The sequence below is a fragment of the Filicampus tigris genome, chromosome 22 (genome assembly GCF_054856515.1).
Source record: "Filicampus tigris isolate MCC_2025a chromosome 22, RoL_Ftig_1.0, whole genome shotgun sequence".
In the NCBI taxonomy this organism is placed as follows: domain Eukaryota; kingdom Metazoa; phylum Chordata; class Actinopteri; order Syngnathiformes; family Syngnathidae; genus Filicampus; species Filicampus tigris.
The window spans coordinates 1,054,945-1,073,334 of NC_141238.1; the positions used below are offsets into that span (position 1 = coordinate 1,054,945).

The 18,390-nt window shown below is 47.3% G+C and overlaps 2 protein-coding genes across 2 annotated transcripts; both read right to left on the reverse strand.

Moving 5' to 3' along the window:
* Positions 1-486: 486 nt before the first annotated feature.
* upf2 (UPF2 regulator of nonsense mediated mRNA decay) lies at positions 487-13,089 on the reverse strand. The gene is made up of 21 exons (XM_086022588.1): positions 13,025-13,089; positions 11,645-12,019; positions 10,144-10,923; positions 9,802-9,962; positions 9,531-9,722; positions 8,702-8,851; positions 8,513-8,616; positions 8,325-8,410; positions 7,584-7,692; positions 7,382-7,495; positions 6,645-6,761; positions 6,126-6,515; positions 5,381-5,656; positions 5,136-5,319; positions 3,867-4,015; positions 3,685-3,789; positions 3,465-3,563; positions 3,204-3,377; positions 1,807-1,948; positions 1,570-1,690; positions 487-1,477 (listed from the first exon to the last, which is right to left on the reverse strand). Exons 1-21 carry the CDS (start codon positions 13,078-13,080, stop codon positions 1,468-1,470), a joined length of 3,894 nt encoding a protein of 1,297 aa, XP_085878714.1. The 5' UTR covers positions 13,081-13,089; the 3' UTR covers positions 487-1,467.
* A 406-nt stretch (positions 13,090-13,495) lies between these two features.
* On the reverse strand, positions 13,496-18,152 carry slc35e3 (solute carrier family 35 member E3). Its single transcript, XM_086022903.1, has 7 exons — positions 17,903-18,152; positions 16,490-16,929; positions 16,142-16,252; positions 15,404-15,562; positions 15,230-15,312; positions 14,816-14,900; positions 13,496-14,606 (listed from the first exon to the last, which is right to left on the reverse strand). Exons 2-7 carry the CDS (start codon positions 16,892-16,894, stop codon positions 14,457-14,459), a joined length of 993 nt encoding a protein of 330 aa, XP_085879029.1. The 5' UTR covers positions 16,895-16,929; positions 17,903-18,152; the 3' UTR covers positions 13,496-14,456.
* Positions 18,153-18,390: the final 238 nt, after the last annotated feature.

Sequence of the window (18,390 nt, forward strand, 5' to 3'; positions counted from 1 at the left end):
GATTTCAAGGTACCCTTAAACGCTGCGTTTTGTGTTTGAGGAGCTTACACTTGGTTGTTTGCTTTGTGACTTGGCTTTTCATGAATTCAACTGCATTGAGTTGTGTGGGCTGCAAACACTTGAATCAGATCGAAGATAAGATCCACTATGTTTACGCTCACAAACTAAAGGTTGCCATGACTGCCGCAGGACAACTCCTGTGTCCTTTTGTTGTTTTTAATGATGTTACTTATTGGTCGGACTCCAAATTATTTGCAGTCACAAAGAATTCGACTTTCGGACCCTTGCGATGTCACTTGCAAAACACACAAGCAGCGGCGTCGTCGTGCGTTTGGAGGAGCACCGGGCAGGAAATGAGCAGATGCTTGTGTTAGCCGCCTTGTAATTAGACTTTGGACAAACAGGCGCACCCCGCCCTACCTCACCGACCGACCCGCTTTTTACTTGCCACGGCTAAATCAAGCCAATCAAATCAGAGGCAGACGCTTGAATGGGACACGTACAGTGTATTTAGGTTATCAATGAGAAGCTCAGGCGATTTATCTTAAAAAAAAACAAAAAAACAACAACAACAAGACATTATCCACTGCTGGACGTTATGCAAGAGGATGCAAGGATGATGTTACTGCAAGTGAAAACGCTCAGGCTCACTAGAGCGGGATGGCTACTTTGTCGATGAACTGTCTTCGCTTAATTGGCGCTCCCAAATGCGGCAATGACGTAACTGAATGTGTACGCTACTCGCAAGAAACTGGAGATATTGGATTTTGAGGTGACATTGAAGGACGAACCTAAAACGCACTAGGACAGGTGAAACGAGAATGAACAAGTCATTGAAACGTTTACACAAGGTCACCTGCAACGGTCCGAGTGCTTTTTCGACTCCTCCTGAAATTGAACCCAAACCCCAAATGGTCATCTTCTCGTAAGAGGCGTCAATTAGTCACACTACTTTTGCACATAGTGATGGCAGCACTTGGTCGTTGTCATGACCTCGCTGCCCCACCCATGTGCTCCCAAGTTCACTTCAACCAGTTCCCCCAGCAAAAAAAAAAAAAAAAAAAAAAAAAGCATCCCTTCATCTAAATTGTCTACTTGCACGTCTTCCTTTTTTCCCCCGCGTGTGATTTGGACAACTTTACGGTCCGTCTCACCGAGGTCAGCCAGCCACCGCGTCGAGTCATCTTTTAGTACTTTGTTTGTTTTTTGTTTGTCATCTCGGGCAACAGACAAAAAGAAAAACCTCTGATCCCCCACGGCCGCCGCTTTGGTCTGTCTGTCCTCCTCGGGCCCCCTCGGGTGAGGGGGGGGGGTGAGGTGTCGAGGTCAGGGCTTGGATCCGTCCCCGGCATCAGTGGGCGTCTTTGGAGGTCTGGTCGCCCCCTACCTGCCGGACGGGTTTCGCTCCGATCTTCTCCCTCCTCTCGCTCGTTCCTTCGCTCTGTTGCTGGCTCAGCTGAGGACTCGTCAGCGTCTCCTGGAGACGGACGGACGGACGGACGAGGATTCAATTCAAGAGTACCAACCCGTTTGGATTTTTTGGGACAGCAGCACAACGGAGCATCTCACCTTCCTCCGGTCTTGAAGATGAGGTCGGCGTTGGGGGCGCCTTTGGGGTGCTGGTAGCGGGGCCGCCGCTCGCGGTTGGTGTTGGCCTGCGCCGGGCGCTGGGCCAGGGACTGCAGCATCTCTGCAAGACACAAAGGCAAGCGTTGGAGCGGCGGGATCGAGCGGCGGGATCGAGCGGCGGGATCGAGCGCCGCGCCGCGCCGCGACGGGCGGGGGGCCGACGAGGGCTCCTCCTACCCTGGTAGTCCTCCTGCTCCTGGCGCTCGTTGATGTCCAGGGTGAGTTTCTTCATCCGCATGCGCTCCTCCTGCTCGGCCTGCTGCTGGTTGAAGTGGTTGGCGGCCAGGTGCGACGACAGCGGCACGTTCAGGATCTTGAACTGCCCCCCCCCACACACACACACACAGACTTCAAAATGTAATAACCAACAATCATTTTGAGAGTGGATGAATCATTTCGAGACCTTGTTCAAATTAAAATTGTCCAACTCGTCCGATTTCAGGCACCCGACAGTAGACATTCACTGAGTTCTGTCGTCCTCTATGAAAGCAGACTGATTGGCTCGCATTTTTTTTTTTTTTTTTTCAAAATAAGACTTTGCAAACATCTGCTTTTACTTTGGAAAATGTTTGCCAATTTTCATACATTACGGACCAAACCAGTAACCAAGTCGTAAGCGGTTTTGTTTGTGTAAGGTCCTGTTTTGGAATGAAGTGAACATAAATACAAATGTAAAAGTTTTCATTTATGATCATACTGTCAAATAATACATTAGTTGGGGGAAAAAAAAAAAAAAAGAATAAATGATGTCTATGTATTCTTGTCCTAATATTTTGAGAGTGGGATCCACACATATGAACTGTTTTTAATGCAACAAAACTGAACTCATATTCCAGTCAAATGTCGACATGTGTGCCGAAGGTGTGACCGGAGAAGCAGGCATACAGCAGCGTACACACACACACACACCGCATAAAGAATTGTGTGTGTTGTACATGAACAAGGATGTTCTGTGTACTTTTCCAGCAATTTTCTTGGTTTCACTTCCAAAAAGTGGACACACCCTGCACAGTATGAGAGGCAGCCTCCAACTCCAAACCACACACTCCCCCACTGGAGCTTGCCAGCACACAAACACGCACATGCAGTTTGAGAGTCAATATTATTGCTGTGTGTGCGTTTTTGACTGGGCCTCTGCTCAGGTGCGTTTATTCGCCTACTACTTAGTCTGTGGGCCATTTGGTACCAAAGGAATTGAACCAAAGATATTTTATTGATCAGAGTAGTAGCATGACAAGTGGAATTTTCTAAAAAAAAACAAAAAACCATGCAATGAGCACTTGAAATGCCTCTAACAAACCTCCCCAACAAATCCTGCCATCCATTTTCTACAGCTTATCTGGGGTCAGGTCGTGGGGCAGTTATAGAAACTTGAAAACTGCCTTTTCGAATTGGCACGTTCCTTCTTCATCATCATCATCAACGACAACAACAAACACTGATGGATTGGTTTAAGCGTGCTGACTACATTAAAGGTGACGTGAGCGTCCTTCAATTTTTCTGTAGGTGGCCCTTGGCAGAGCCCTGCGTCGAAGTGACTGGCTGCTATTTGGGGGCACTGCGGCGACGCTCACCTGCTGCTTGTTGCCCTTGCGCGTGAGCATGACGAACTGCATGGTGTCGGAGACGTCGGCGTCGGGCTCGCCCACGCACGGCCGGCCGGAGCCGCCCTTCCTCAGCTGGCTCTTCAGCTGCAGAGGGATGGCCACGTCCAGCTGGTGCACCTTCACCGTCTCGCCGCTCCGCTGCTGCGGGCGTCAAAGGGGCGGGCCGACATTTGCCGCGTCACGGGAAGCACGCGTGTGCACGAGCGGCGGTTGGAGCAGCGGGCGCACCTGCAGGTTCTCCAGCATCATCTTGTCCAACGCCTGGATGAAGTCCTCGTCCTCGGCGCAGGCCACGTGCTTCAGTCCGCCGCCACGGATGGTCACCTCCTGCAAAAGCACAGGTGACAGAGGTGCGAGGCTCAAGTCTTCACCTTCAGCTTTCAAGCCACTTCCGAGTTACTGTGGGAAAAAATTTAAAAAATCAAGGACGTCGAGTGAGAGCGCTCACGTTGTTCTCCTCATCCGTCTCGTTCTCTTTGTTGGAGTCTGTCAGGTAGTCGGTGTTCTCCTCCTCGTCTTCATCCCGCTCCTCCTCTTCATTGTCAGACGCCTCCTGTGGGGGACATGAAATAAAAGATGACGAGCATGCCGGAAAGACGGCTGAGCGGGGAGCGGAGGTGGCAGACTCACGTCCTCCTCGGGTTCGTTCATTTCGCTGTCATTGCCCGACTGCTCCTCCGTCTCGGCGCCGCCCTCCTCGTCTTCGTCGTCGTCGTCCTCGTCCAGGACTTCGCCTTCGCTCATGGTGCTGGAGCGGCCGTCCTTCTCCATGGCCAGACCTGTGGAAACGGGACACAAACACGCGCCAAAAAAGAATGTTTCCGAAACACCACGATACTTTCCTCACAAAAAAAGAAAATCTCAATACAGTAACCCGAAATTCCATGAACGTCCAGCTTGGACTATTCATTTCCAAACGAGCCCACCTTCACCCCAGTTATGAACACAGCATTTCTTTTTCTTCTCCTCCTCATCTCTCAGGCCGGCTGTGAGATTGTGATGCAAGAGAAGCAACAAGGCAGAGCAGACCGAGAGGTTCTGAACGGACCTGACGGACGAGGAATGTCTGATCACGCTTGCACAATAGCACCAGTGTTCGTTCGTCCATCACTCCACCTATGCACTTTTTTTTTTTTTTTTTGTGCAAATAGCATAAAAACACTTCCCGGACACACGGCAGCTTATGAACAAATTCCAGAGAAGAACTACACTACTCACAAAGGTTCTAGGGCCGAGACCAATGTCCCAAAGGGTTTGTGACGAGTGCCCTAGAATCATGCACCAGACGTCAGGTGTTTTTTTTTAGAATTGTGTCACGCTCTCACAGGGCGGAGAAGACCGTTGACATTTTTCTCAGTCGACACCTCGAAACCGGCAAACAAAGCCGGCGTTCTCCCGGGCTGCTGAGTGACGCGCGACTACCCAAACATCCTCAGGCATTTCCTCTTTTTGCCGCCGCAGCCTCGAGGTCCTCTGAGGGGGACCCAAAGGGGGCGGAGCCAGACCAGTGCAATGCGCTGATTGGTGGACACAGAATGCTCACTGCCAGAAGACTTTCATTCATTCTTGTATGTAATAATGAGCCACGTGTCGTCCATTGTCAGTACGCCCTATGACTTCATTCTTCATCTCAGTGGAAAATTAGGCCTAACTGCGCCCTCAAACGACATTTTAACGACTTCAGGAATGGCGCTAGGCCAAAAAGAAAAGAGCAGCTCAACCAGTGAGACAGGATGCTTTGAAAAACCGTTTGCCCTCTATGCGCTCTCACGTGTTATTTTGTGCATGTTTATGCCACACGTTTCAGATCATTGACTTGAAGATCTGAAACATTCGAGCGAGCGAAGGTAAGAACATCTGAAATCAGGACGCAGGGTCAGACTTTTCACGCCGCCTCACCCAGTTTGACGAGCACCTCTCGCTCCAGGTCCAGCACCTGCCTGCTGGCCTCCTCCAGGGAGGCGCTGATCCTCATTTTGGGCCGCAGCAGCTCCAGCGTGTCGCTGATCATGTAGTCGATGTCGATGGGGAAGGGGTGATCCTTGGTCCAGGCGTCCACGCTCTTCTTCCACCAGACGTAGCGCTGCACGCGCACAAAACAGGTCAGCCGCGAGTCCGGCCCCGAGGGCGCGAGCGCGACTTGCCTGGAAGTAGATGAGGAAACAGTCGAGCTTCTTCTTGCTGGAGCCCCGGTCGAAGTACTGGCCGCAGGTGTCGAGCAGCGTGCACACCAGACGGATGCGGAAGAGGTGCTCGGGCGGGTCCAGCGAGCTGGGGCCGCCGTCCTGGTTGACGCCGAAGGAGATGAAGGAGAAGAGCGTGCGGAAGATGACGGCCGACTCCACCATGCGGTAGTTGTACAGCTCGCCTAGGAACTTGGCGCTGCTGATGCGCCGCTGGTTGAACTTGGGCTGGTTAACCTGGTGGCCACAAATTGCACACGTTTCATACCGTCATTTTAAAACATAGTTGAAGAACTGTCGTTTCCATAGTCGAAAACTCGTTTTTTCGTTCTTTCCCCTGCTTTTACGCTTATGGATGGACAAACTGCGTGGTGGCCCTTCAATACGTTCAAAAATTCTAATTTTAAATTTGAAAAACACTCAAATGACTCTGAATGAACCAAAATACTCACTTTGGGATTGCTGCCACGTTTTCATCAGCAGGCAAAGGAAGCCACTAAGAGACGCATTTCAAGTGAAATCTGCTCAAAGTTGGATACGTTCTTCCCCTGATGTGAACAAATCCATCCTTTTGGATTTCCAATAAGTGGGTCAATTCTCCCCAATTAAACACTGCCTAGATTGTTCCACGCCAATCCTCAATAGTAGGCAGTTTTCTACAAATGGATTTTTTTTCTTTGACAATTTCTCGCGAAAATGCGTGTACCTCCATGCCCAGGCGTATGTCCTCCAGGACGCCGTCCACCACGTGTATGCCCACGTCCTCCTGGTAGGCCACCAGGCCGGCCAGCAGGTTGGCCACGCAGTGGATGCTGTTGTACTTGACGTTCCAGATGTTGACCATGCAGCAGATCAGGTAGCTCTTCACCTCGGGCTCCTGCCAGGGCAGCTTGCGCATCTGCCTGAGCACCTTCTCCGTGGTGACCTTGGACAGGTCCTTGTAGAGCAGCTTGCGGATGTACTCTTGCAGCGGCGGCCTCTTCTTCTTCACCGTCTTCTCCATGGGCGGCGGGTTGCAGTAGTAGTAGGCGTTCTCCACCATGGTCACGTAGCGCGCGTCCAGATGCTGAGCCTGCTTTTTGCGCATCATTTGCTCCTGCGAGGACCATATCATGGTCACACAGACAATCTCGCAGCAATAATATCCAACCAGAGTTCAAAGCAAGACAAAGAAAATCGTTCATATAATCGCAGCAAGAAGAATAAAAAGAGAAGGGCGGCTGACCAGCAGGACGCTAGTGCGCAGGTGAGAGTCGGGCGACCTGAAGAGGAAGCGGCCGCAGGTCTCCAGCAGGGTGCAGGCCATCTCCACGTGGTGATGCGTGAAGTCAGACAGCAGCATCTGGGGGGTGCGATTAGTCCGGACAACCGTTGACTACACGCTGCGTGGTGTCATTGTTCATTTGTCAATGGCGGCGACAGGCAGAAAATTAAGCAATTAACCTGTTGCCATTCAGACAACACAACAGCTTTGTGTCCCACTAAACAGGCTCACAGTTTAGCCCACGCGAGTAAACTGAGATCACGAGAAAACCAAACAAACAAAAAACACAATTGAACCCCCCCCACACACACATTTTGTTTCCCAATTGCCTATATAAGTAGTTTAAAGTGTTTATGCACCACAAACTCTGGTCCCATGACACTTCAATATAATTTCAACCTCATCTACATACACTAAAATATTCTTTACGTGGTCCTTCATTAAAAAAACAAAACCCCCAAAATTGTTATAATACTCAAGGTACTCATGATCTCAAGGCATTACTGTACCTCCCATTTAGACATGGCGCTGGCGCCATCTTGTGGCATCTTCAAGCATCAGAGAAAGGGCAACTAATAGAACAACCGCAGTTTCTACCTCGTGTGACGACCTCTTTGCTCGGAGGTGTGTCACTTTTTCCCTTTTTTCCAATTGTAAACTCAACACCCACGGATGGACTCAACAAAGATGTCGGGCACCTTGAGACAATGAAGCGTGTCCGTCTTGGAGAACATCTTGAACTTGGCCAGCTCCCCGATGAAGCGGACCGTTTTATTTTTGGTCTCGATGTTGATCTGGTCCTTCTTGCGAATCTGGAGCAGGACACCGACGGAACAATTTGTTCAAGGGGGCGACAGGCCTCTCTCCGCTGAATCAAGTGCAAGGCGTCTGGGTCCTTACGTGAAACCTGAAGTCTCCCTTCAGCATGGAGCAGAGGTCCTCGGCCACATCCGACATGCAGGGATGAAGAGTTGCCACCAGGCGGGAGTAAAAAGGCAGAAGATCCAACCTGCAAGCAAAGGGCGAAAGTCACTACGCCTGGTGACTGGTAGTCAATCTTAGAAGCATGCCTGTCACGTCTGTCAAAATTGATCTTGGAGGAAAACGCACTCGACTCACGTGGAAAGAAAGCCAATTTGAACACTTATTGCACATCCCATGTGCTAGTACGCTTTTTCCTCACTTGCAATACAATTCATCTAACTAGCCGGTGTCTTACGAGTGATTAAAAACATTTGTTGCAATACCAACTGTATGACATTTCTCGTACCGATAGAACGGGATTGCACTAGTAGAGCCTCTAAAATCACCAGCGGTGCTAGTAGCACGTAGTTGTCAATCCGTGGAGTTTGACCTCACTCGTCACGTAGGCAGTAGTTGTTCTACTAGTGCACAGAAAGGTCATACAGTAGTGGAAAAAGATCACCAGTAAGAGTCATTCTGCCTGTGCGCCCTTGTCTTTCTGTTAGGGTGCAGAAATGTCACACAGCAATGAAAAAAAATATATTGCGGGAAAGATACGGTTGTGCTAGTCATGCGCTGAAATGTCCCACTAGTGAGATGGTGTGAGCATCACGATCTAGCGCAAATGTTGAAATGGCTTTCCATCCGCGGGGTCTGGAGTGCGCGTCCGGGTGTCACCTCTGCCGGGGCACGGTGAAGAGCGCTCGCACCAGCTTCCTCCTGTTGGATTTGGTGTTCATGTTCATGCAGAAGTCCATGGCGGCCTGCAGGGGGCGACGCAGACCACAAGAGTTCAACGCCAAGCTGTCGTTTGCACGTGCGGTGAGCGCGTTTAAAAACGCTTGTGCAGACTCGTTTGTGCTGACCTTGTCTATGAGGTCTCGGTTAACGCAGTTTGGGAGCTGCTGGATGAAAGCGTCCACGATCAGCTTCAGGTGGGATCCCGTGTTGGCCTCCTCGTCCTCTTGCTCTACATGTCATTCAATGCAAGAAATGGATCAACCATGATAAATCCATGCATTCAAAGTAAAGGGCCGTGCTTTTCTCTCATTCACCCTGCTCATCGATGAGTTTTTTGCTCAGCTCTTCGCTCTCGGCCTCGTCGGCACCTTCCAGCTCCAGAGGCTCGTCGGTGATGTCCAGCGCCTCCAGCTCCAGCTCCAGCTCCTCCGTGGTGCCGGCGGCCTCCTTTGCCTCTCGGCCATCTGCCCAGCATATTATTATTATTATTTTTTATCTTTTTTAATTCCCAAGTCATACTTTAATTGCTTTGGCCAGGGCACAGAAGCAGTTAAGGGATGAGTTTATAACAAAGGAAACAAAACACAAGAGAGTGAAAAGGAAAACTGGTTTTACAGCATGTAATTATCGTACACACTGTCGTATTTGTGTTCAATGGGTGCGACTATACAAGTGATAGTCCATTTACCATTTTGTGTGTTTGACTGTTTGTCCTTTTCAATAAATGGCTGAAAGTGCCGTGGCGACCGTGGCTCTCCTTGGGGCATTGCAGTACCTTCGTTTCATCCTCTTTTCTTTATTTTTTTTTCAGTTCACTCGAGCATCAGCGTATCTGAAGCTTGCTTAACTCTGATTTTGGCTCCCAATACAAAGCAATAAATAATGAATAAATAAAAGACTAAGCAAAAAGTCATTGATCGGGGCACTTGGAAGAAGTTGTCGGAATTTACGGCCAATTTCTGAAAAGTTTCTTTGAAAATTCAAAAGAAAGTTAAGATTTTGGAAAGGTTCCAAGATTGGAAACTACAGGAATTATTGGAAATGTATGGGATTGTAAAATCCTGTTTTATTCCCGTTCGAAAATTCCTGGAGTGTTGCAAACAAACTTCACGGCAGGATTGTAGCTGGTGATTTCACACGGACCTTTGGCTTCATCCTTGTCTTTGCTTTGTCCGCCCTTGTCGTTGTCCTTGAAGAGGATGGCGGGGACGAACGCCTTCAGGTCCACCAGGTTCTCGTAGAAGTTGCGAGCGTCTTCGTCCTCCCACAGGCCGCCCTCCAGGTCGTACTCTCCGGGCTTGCCGGGGGTGAAAATGTCGATGCCGGGGCCGTGTTCTGCGGGACGAAGCGCGGCGGCTTTATTCGGCCGAGTTGAAGGCGAGTGAGATTGAGACGCGGGGAAAGGACGGCCCACCTTCCTGTACGGTCTTGTCCTGAGGCAACTCTGGCATGTTTTCATCCAGCAGGTCAGCCAGCGACTGCGTGTTGGCCAGCAGCTTCTGATAGGACGTGGCAAACTCCTCGTACTGCTTGTGGCGGTCCTCGCTCAGCTCCCCTTTGGAATGCAAGATGCGCCTGAAGAGCACACCGGGCGTTACAACATCAAATCAATACTTCCTAGTCAAATGAATTGAAGGGAATGAATAGATGTGTTTTTTTAGGTGCCATCTGGTGTAAAAAAAAAAGAAAGCTCGCAAAAGAAAACGTTCAAGACCACCGTGTCGATTTGATCCAAGAAAACCCCGCGCAATCTCACCTGTTCTGCCTTTCAATGTTCTGCAGCTCCCTGTGGTCCTTCTTCAGGTGCTTGGCGAGTGATGTGAAGTACTCGCGCAGCAGGTTCTGGAAAGGCTGCTGCTTCTCGGCGCTGATGATCTCGCTGGGCGGGAAGGCCAGGCCGTACTTGTCGGCGGCCATCTTGACCTTGCGGGGCAGCAGGCCGGCGATATCGTCGCCGCAGTGCTTGCAAAAGCTGATCACCACCGACACGTGGGTGTGCGTGTCGCGGTCGGCGCCGATGATGTTCTTGAGCTGCTCGTAGATGAGCGACAGGCCCTCTTTGTCGGTGAAGAAGCCCACGATGGTGAGCTCGGCCAGGAAGCGCAGGTCGGTGCGCAGCTTGCTGACGTTGGGCGCCTTGTCCTCCTTGCGCGCCTCAAAGTGCTTCTTCCAGGCCTGCATGAGCAGCGGGGCGAACTCGCCGTACCGCTGGTGGAAGAGCGAGCACAGGTGCACGGCGCAGCCCACGTCCGAGATCTTCAGCTTGGCCTCCACCACGGAACCGACCGCCTCGCCGATGTACTTGCTGAGGTTGAGCGAGGCAAAGTCGTTGGAGAGCGAGTCGCGCTGCTGCTCGGTGAGCGTGCGCAGCTTCTTGACGAAGGCCGTGTTCTTCTTCAGGCTGGAGTCCAGGCGGCTGAAGAAGGCTTCTTCCGGGCGGGCCTCGTGCGCGTTCTGGTTCCTGCCGCGCAGCTCCTTCCGGCAGTGGTGGCGCTCCCAGGCCTCCTGGTGCAGCTGGTGGCCCTCTTCCTGTTCCCTACGATAAATCATTGGGCTCAGACGGGCTCGAACAGAGGCGGAACATTAATACGACGTTCACGCGACATTTCCATGAGATGTCAAGCTGGGGAATTTTACAAGTAAGAACACAAATGTCTGATAAAACAAAAGTATTCCCAATAGGAAACTGGGAATAACTGGGAAGTGAGTGGGATTTAATTGACTTTTTTTTTTTTTTTTTTTACGTACTGTAGTGTAAAATATAAACCATGGCCAAATCGTAGGGGTTCAACAGCTTAGTCGACACGCAGTGACAGTTTTATGGTGAAGTCGATTAATCGTCGATTTTGAATTTTGGCTTTTTAAACACGGATGCCACGCTGAAAGCAACGTTTCGTGAATCTGCACAGAAATAGAAGCGGTGTCTCAAGAGTGTGGAAATATTTTTTTACGAAAAAGGACACTGGCAGCAGCACGGTCACGGGCAGAATGTGCAACTTATTCAAGGAAATGAACAAGAGGCATTCACTAGTGCCGGCTGATGAACGGCCTAAATATTGAGTTAACTTCAGAGTCCAAGAAGGTGCCTGAATGTGATCGGATGAGCAATCGGATACAAAATAATGACAACAAAAAGTCCACAAACTAGAGGTTGAGAAACATTACCTATACTGAATTTGGTTTTTAAGTGAAACATCAAGATGATCAAAAAGCCAAATAACATTGAAAAAAGATACAACAACGTCCCATTCACATACTTGAGGATAGCCGCTTCCTCCTCGCGTTGCCTTTTGGCCTCCTCCTCTTGAAGCTTCCTCTCCTGCTCCTCCTGCTGCCTCTTTACCTCCTCCTCCTTCTGCTTCTGCTCTTCCTCTGCCTTCTGTTTCTCTTCCTCTTTCTTCTTGCGCTCCTTCTCCTCTTTCTTCTTCTTCTCCTCCTCCTGGCGCTTCCTCTTCTCATCTTTGCCGCCATCCTTTTTGCCGCTCATCTTGCCCTCGTCTTTGGCTTTGTCCCGCAGCGCTGTTGCTGCCACTTTCTTCTCCGCATCTCTGTCCTTTTCTTTGTCCTTGCTGCTGGCGGAACAAACGTCTTTCTCTTCCATGTTTACTGAGCGCTTGCGTTCAGCAGGCATACTGACAAAAGAGGACAAGGAAGAGTTATTCGTCAGTTGTTATGGGAAATTATATGTGGATAGCCAGACAAATACGTTCTTCACCCTGTGACGGAAAACTAGATTGTCACAGCGGACTTATGAACACATATACTATTAATAAAACAGAAAAAAACACTCCAAACAAATACAAAGAGAAACTGAGCAGGAACGAAAATAAAAGTAAACCCAATCCAACCGAAAAAGCGAGAACAAAAACTGGAGATTACAATGTTGCATGTTGGTAACGCGGCAGGTAATAAATGACGTCTAATTACGATAGCTAAAGCAATACTTGTACAATTAGTACAAAGTGGTAAGTTATCAGGAGAGATATAATGTATCTCTTCGTTTCATATATAACAAAAATCAATGACTCATATGACCAAATATCTGCAGGTAACCCATAATCATATCTGTTGAACACATTAGCGTAGTAATTTCCTGTTCTGAACTCTAAAATGTTACATGTTGAAATCTAAGTAAATGTCCTAAAATAATCATGAAATAATGCCACGACAAATTAAAATGCGCCAGCAGTACAATTATGTGAAATAATAGGAAAATAATGACTAAACCGACCGCAAACCAAATAAATGTCAAAACACGATTCGCCGTTAGCCACTTAGCTTAGCTCCATGGTTGCCACTTTTTCCCCTCAAACGAGACAGTGTGGCCAACAAATTATTTGTCTTTGTTTTACATCTACGTGTTTAACAAAATAACAATAATTAAAAAAAGACTAACTGCCAATTTCTCAGTCGTTATGTCGTTTATCAAAAAAGTAAGCCCAGCGTTGCAAATACTTTTCGCTAGGCCACTATAATGGAGGCCGAGCAAAAGATGTAAACAAAGCATTTTGACGAGGTTAAAGTGCTCATTATTTAGTGAACTCACATATTTAAGCATGCCTAATTGCAATTAAGTGAAACTGTCAGCACGGGATATCTCAAATGTGAATATGTAATGTTGAAAATGAGAACTTTACCTATTAGCGGGAGGACAACAAACATCGGTCATCGACGTTTGATTTCCGTGTGACATGAAGGACCCCTCCGTGGCATAAAATACGCCTGACTAAAAACATTTATTCATTTATTTATTCTCTCTCCCTTTTTTTACCATATTCAACAAACAGGTGACACTTTGAATTTTTATACCACTGTTTATGTCGCGACTATTTTCATTGTATACATATGTGTGTGTGTGTGTATATATATATATATATACACACACACACACACACACACACACACACATTTACGACGTTTCACAGTTGGGATAACGTCACATAAAGGCCTAAAACACCGTTTGAAGGTGAATAGTAGCTACACCTTGGTGTTAATTTTCAATTTATGTACTGTGAAATTATTTACCAAACAGGAATGGACTCAACTGCTTCAGACATTACAGCTTGTCTATAGAGTTAATTCACGACAAAATGACACTGACGTCATACTTCATGATTTTTTAATTTTTATTAAAAGACTAGAAAGACAAACGTGACACTTTGAGCTGGCCTTTAAAATGTAAATCAGTGATTCCGAAGCAGTGAGCCTTGAAAGGTCATTGAAGTACCTTGTGTGTCCCCTAATTGGTTTCACAATGTAGATAATTACTATTTGATAATGTATCTTTGTTCAGCTATCCATGCCTGTGACATAGGGGAGAGTTGGTCATTTGTACCAAGTGGCAAGTAGTGCCACCCGTTATTTTGAAAACCATCGAAGTTGGTCATGTGACCACATATTTTTGAAGAGGCATTTATCCATTTCATTTCGCTCATCCTGCAAAGGGACACACATGGCTTAATGGGTAAGTACATTTAAGTTCAAAACACTTTTTTTTTGCCCTCCAAAGTACAATTATGTACATATTCTATTTGGAGGCATTCCTGTGATCCCCTTGCGTAAAAGGCACTTGAGGTCAAATTTGGCACTACTTACCCCACTCTCCGCTAATGACTGGCTGAACAATTACACGCGAGCCAAGGCGCATCACATTTATACCACTCAAAAGAAGGGAAAAAAAAAAAAAAAATCACAAAAAAGTTCACACAGTATAGTAACATAATGATCTGTTAACCTTCTCCCAAACCTATAACAGGTGCACTGGAAATACATGTTAATTGTATGTAATTGTTCTGCCTGTCACTATACGTCGCTGGCATGGATAAATGTACAAGGATACATTATTTGTGGCTATTAACTCGTCATTTTCAGCTCTTTTTCAATTTGACAATTTGTCTGCTCACACAGCCAATGTCGTATTGTGATTTCCTAATTTCATTCCTCTGGAGAAAAGCACCATGGGAGAAGTGCCACACATTTCATCCTGTCAGGATCCTAGTTCTTTCTTACAAAAATACTCATCATAACAAAGATCCCTATTAAAAAAAAAAACACATTTAAAAACGCCCCTCATGGTATTTCCCGCTTGCGATTGTTGACAGATGGGTGGGCCTGTGGCGTCTGGGTTAGGGTTATGCGACGCCTTTCCTCGTCTTGTTCGGCCAGCTTGAAGTGAGTGTACGACAAAATGCCCACCAAAGTGCAGAGGATCCCCAAAGCCTGAGAGCGACATGGAACCACGCAGACAGTCGGTTGCAAGCAAATACATTTGACAAGACCTTGAATTTCATGAGTTCCGTGGCTCAAATCTCTCGGATCCCAAATAAACTTTCCACATCGAAATCAATGGCGAGTCCGACTAAACTTTCACTAGCAGCCCCCCGCCCCCATTCGACCAAAACATTTGACAGCAGCGCAGGAATTCTCACCTGGTTAAGTGACAGCGGGTCCTTGAAGATTAAATATCCTCCTATCAGGGTGAAGCAGAATTTAAAATGGCCAAACATGTTGTAGCTGCAAAGTTTGGACTCAAGGCAAACAAATGTCAACATGATTCCCAATGACACTTAGAAAAAACACAAACAAAAAACAAATTGTCATCCTCACAATTTGCTGCGCAAGGAGAATCATATTTATTCATCGGCCTGTTATGAATGAAACGTTGTTACTACGTTTAGCTGTAAATCATTTCTGCGAATCTAGTATAAAACCAATGGACCAACTGTCTCTTCTCATCTCCTGCTTTACCACCCAGTGCAGAACGTACGCACAATGCCGCCATTTCAGCGGCAGGTTGAAAATATCCCCAGGCGGTGGTTTGGACAGCCCTGATGTAAGGATACGTAACAGCTGACGTGTTTCCAATGATCCAGTAGATGGAAAGATTGACCAGGAATGCCACCATTCCGGATAAAAGAACAGTCATCTGGAAAACAAGAGGACGTGTGCCACCTTCAATGAAAAGCTCCAAACTTTAGTGTGTGTGGGTGTGTGTGCGTGCGTGTGTTGAAGCCAACCAGAGCGGGCAGGGACCACGGTCCAAATATTCCTCCGTCTCCTGTGAGCGGCTCAAAGATCGGGACAATGGTCAGCAGGATGCCCGACGAGAGAGGAGCCTGGTAGTACAGAAGCTGCATGGAGTTGACTTGGAGCTCGTGTTGCTTTGAGCCGACCCACTAAAAGACACACAGCCACTCGCGGCTTCATTGGCAGACTTGGGAAAAACAATCATCGTGAAAAACGGCAGGCCGGAAGCGCTTTACAAAGACGGGGACGGACCCCGGGGATGCAGGACAATTATTTTATGAATAAGGACGGAGGGACGATGACGAAGGGTGCCCATGTCACGGACGGAGCGTCAAAATGCTCAGCCAAAGCGGTGATTTGTTTTTCCAATTGAATGCAATACATCTCCATAGAAATGTACTTAAGTACAAACGTAAAAACAAAATGAATCACCAACATAGCCGTTTGGCAACTTCACCCAATGAAAAACTTTTTGAGCGCTTGCGTGTTAGAAGCAACTGGTTTGTCGGCTTGCACAAGGCAACATAATTGAGCAGGCATCATCACGGCCTTGCAAGCACAATAACTTGCGAAGCTGAAAAAAGGTCACGAGCAGACTTGAACCAAACACGGAGTACTAAGTATCGTTTTGCAGTGGAGTGAGTACGAGTCAAAAGTTGGCGGGAAAATAAATACTTTACGGACATTTCCGAAAAGAACAAAAAGAAAAAAAGAAAACAGTCCCTCACCACTTGGTAGAGTGACGTCACCAGAACACCCAAGGTGGCAAAAATCGTCCCCAGCACATTGAAGCGCACGTCATAGTACGAGTTCAATATCACACCCATTGATATCGGGATCTGCAGAGGATAAAAAAAAACAAAAGGAGAAAGACAAATGATGTTGAGCATCATCATATAGCGCTGGCCTCGACATACGAGTGCCCCAATTGACACATTTTTCCAGCTATAAATATAACGAGAAAAATATAAATACATTTCCAGTGACATAATATCACTTGCTTGATTTTTTTTTTTTTTTTTTTTTTTGCTTGTTGCAATGAGCACTGCGAGAAGGGCAGAAAAAAAAGAGCTGACCAGCGTGAGCTTAATCTTGTTGGAGAAGCTCTTCTTGTAGTAGAAGGTCTGGATGAGGATGATGACTGGCGTGGTCATGGCCTTGGCCAGCTGGTACGTGCCCACCGAGTTGTTCTGCAGCGACAAGTTGGTGAAGACCACAAAGCCGCAGAAGCTCAGCGCCAGCAAGACGATCTTGCGCAGCGGCAGCCGCTTGGGGCAGAAGACGTCCAACATCTGGCAAATGAACAGCCCCAGCCAGGTGACCACAAAGTGCACCAGGGTGAGCGTCATGTTGGGGAAGCCGTAGCGCACGTAGATCCACTTGTTGGTGAACACGATGCTGATGGACGCTAGAAAGTTGGCCAGCATGCCGGCCATGATGCGCCAGTTGGCCGACGGGTCCGGAAGCTTCTCCACGGCCATGGCGCGCTTGAGGTTTTCCCACTGACACGTTCAAACTGCACGCAAACAACAATCGCAAGAGGAAATTCTTTGACATTTCACTTGTCTCTCTAGTCTGTGCTTTAACTTGATTTCCTTTTGTCACTCCAACTGATCGATTTAAAGATTTAACTTTCAACTACATGAACATGGTGGGAAGTGCGACAGAGAGCCTCACTTGAGATTGCGCAATCAAGCAGAAATAGCACAGTCCAACGGAACCACCTATTGGTCAAATGACCGTTTGTTTTAAGAAAAAAAAGTTGTCGTTTTTCAAGGGAAAAAAAGTCAGTAAAATGTGATATTAGCTATTGTTTTGAAAGAGAAATCTCATAACTGTTTTCGCATTTTTCTAGATTTTTTTTTCCAAGACTTATTTTCAAGAAAATACGTTGCGCTTTATTACACGTTGACAAAAGTCTTTCAGCATCATCCAATGAGCGCTTTGAAAGTCCAGTGTACAGAAAATCTGAGGCATTATCACGGTGATTTGCATATGCCTTCAACAGCAAATATGCCATTCTGTTTGGCTCATAAATATGTAAATCACACCAGCCGTGAACGTCACCGCACCGCACGGAAAGAAAATGCAAATACTGATCATTATACTTAAAACTAATAATGCTGGGCGGTGAGGTTGCCAGCAACGAAGTGGCCTCAAATCAAGTGTTTATCAGAGTGTCCTAGAATTAATCTCTCTTCTTGACAGGAGGACAAGGAAGAAAGGAATTCTGCCACGCAGCCAGTAGTTTTTTGGGTTTTTTTTTGCTTGTTTGTTTTTTTGCGGAAGAGGATTAGGGCCAGGGGGGGAAAAATGAAGTTGTTAAGATTCTCACTTTTATTTCAGAATTCTGACTTTATTCTCAGTATTGTGACTTTATTCTCAGAATTCTGACTTTGAAGTCGGAATTCCGATATAAAAGTGAGAATCTTGAGAACCTATTTTTTTACCCCACTGGCCCTAATCCTTTTCCGTAGTTTTTACTCTACCTGAGGTCGTCATCTTCAGGGGGCTGCCGTCCCACTGCTTATCCGTCCGTGGATCTGTTGGCGCGAACTTGACGAAAGTTGCTGGCCTTTTTTTCGTGACGCTCAAACCTGAAAGTCCTGATCCGGCTCCACACCACTCGGAATTTTTTGGGAACCTCTGAGGAGGCGTAGCTCGCCTCTCGAGTCAGCTGAAGTTGGCCCTCAGGGACCGTAGGTTGAATGACTGCTCTGTATTCCATTTCCGGCTTCTTCTTCTTCGCGCAGTGATTTAAGGCCGTTGGCTAATAACGTCTAGGTACATTGTCGCCATCTACCGCTTTCCTCACCACAATATCCATCGAACCCCAAGCGCAGTCCAAAGGGACGGCGCTCGATTGTCCTTCAGGGACAATCGTGCGGGCCCATAAAATCAAATATGAAAAAATGTAATTGAAATTATTTAACTGTATTTATATAATTATTTTTGTATTTATTCCCACATTTATTTT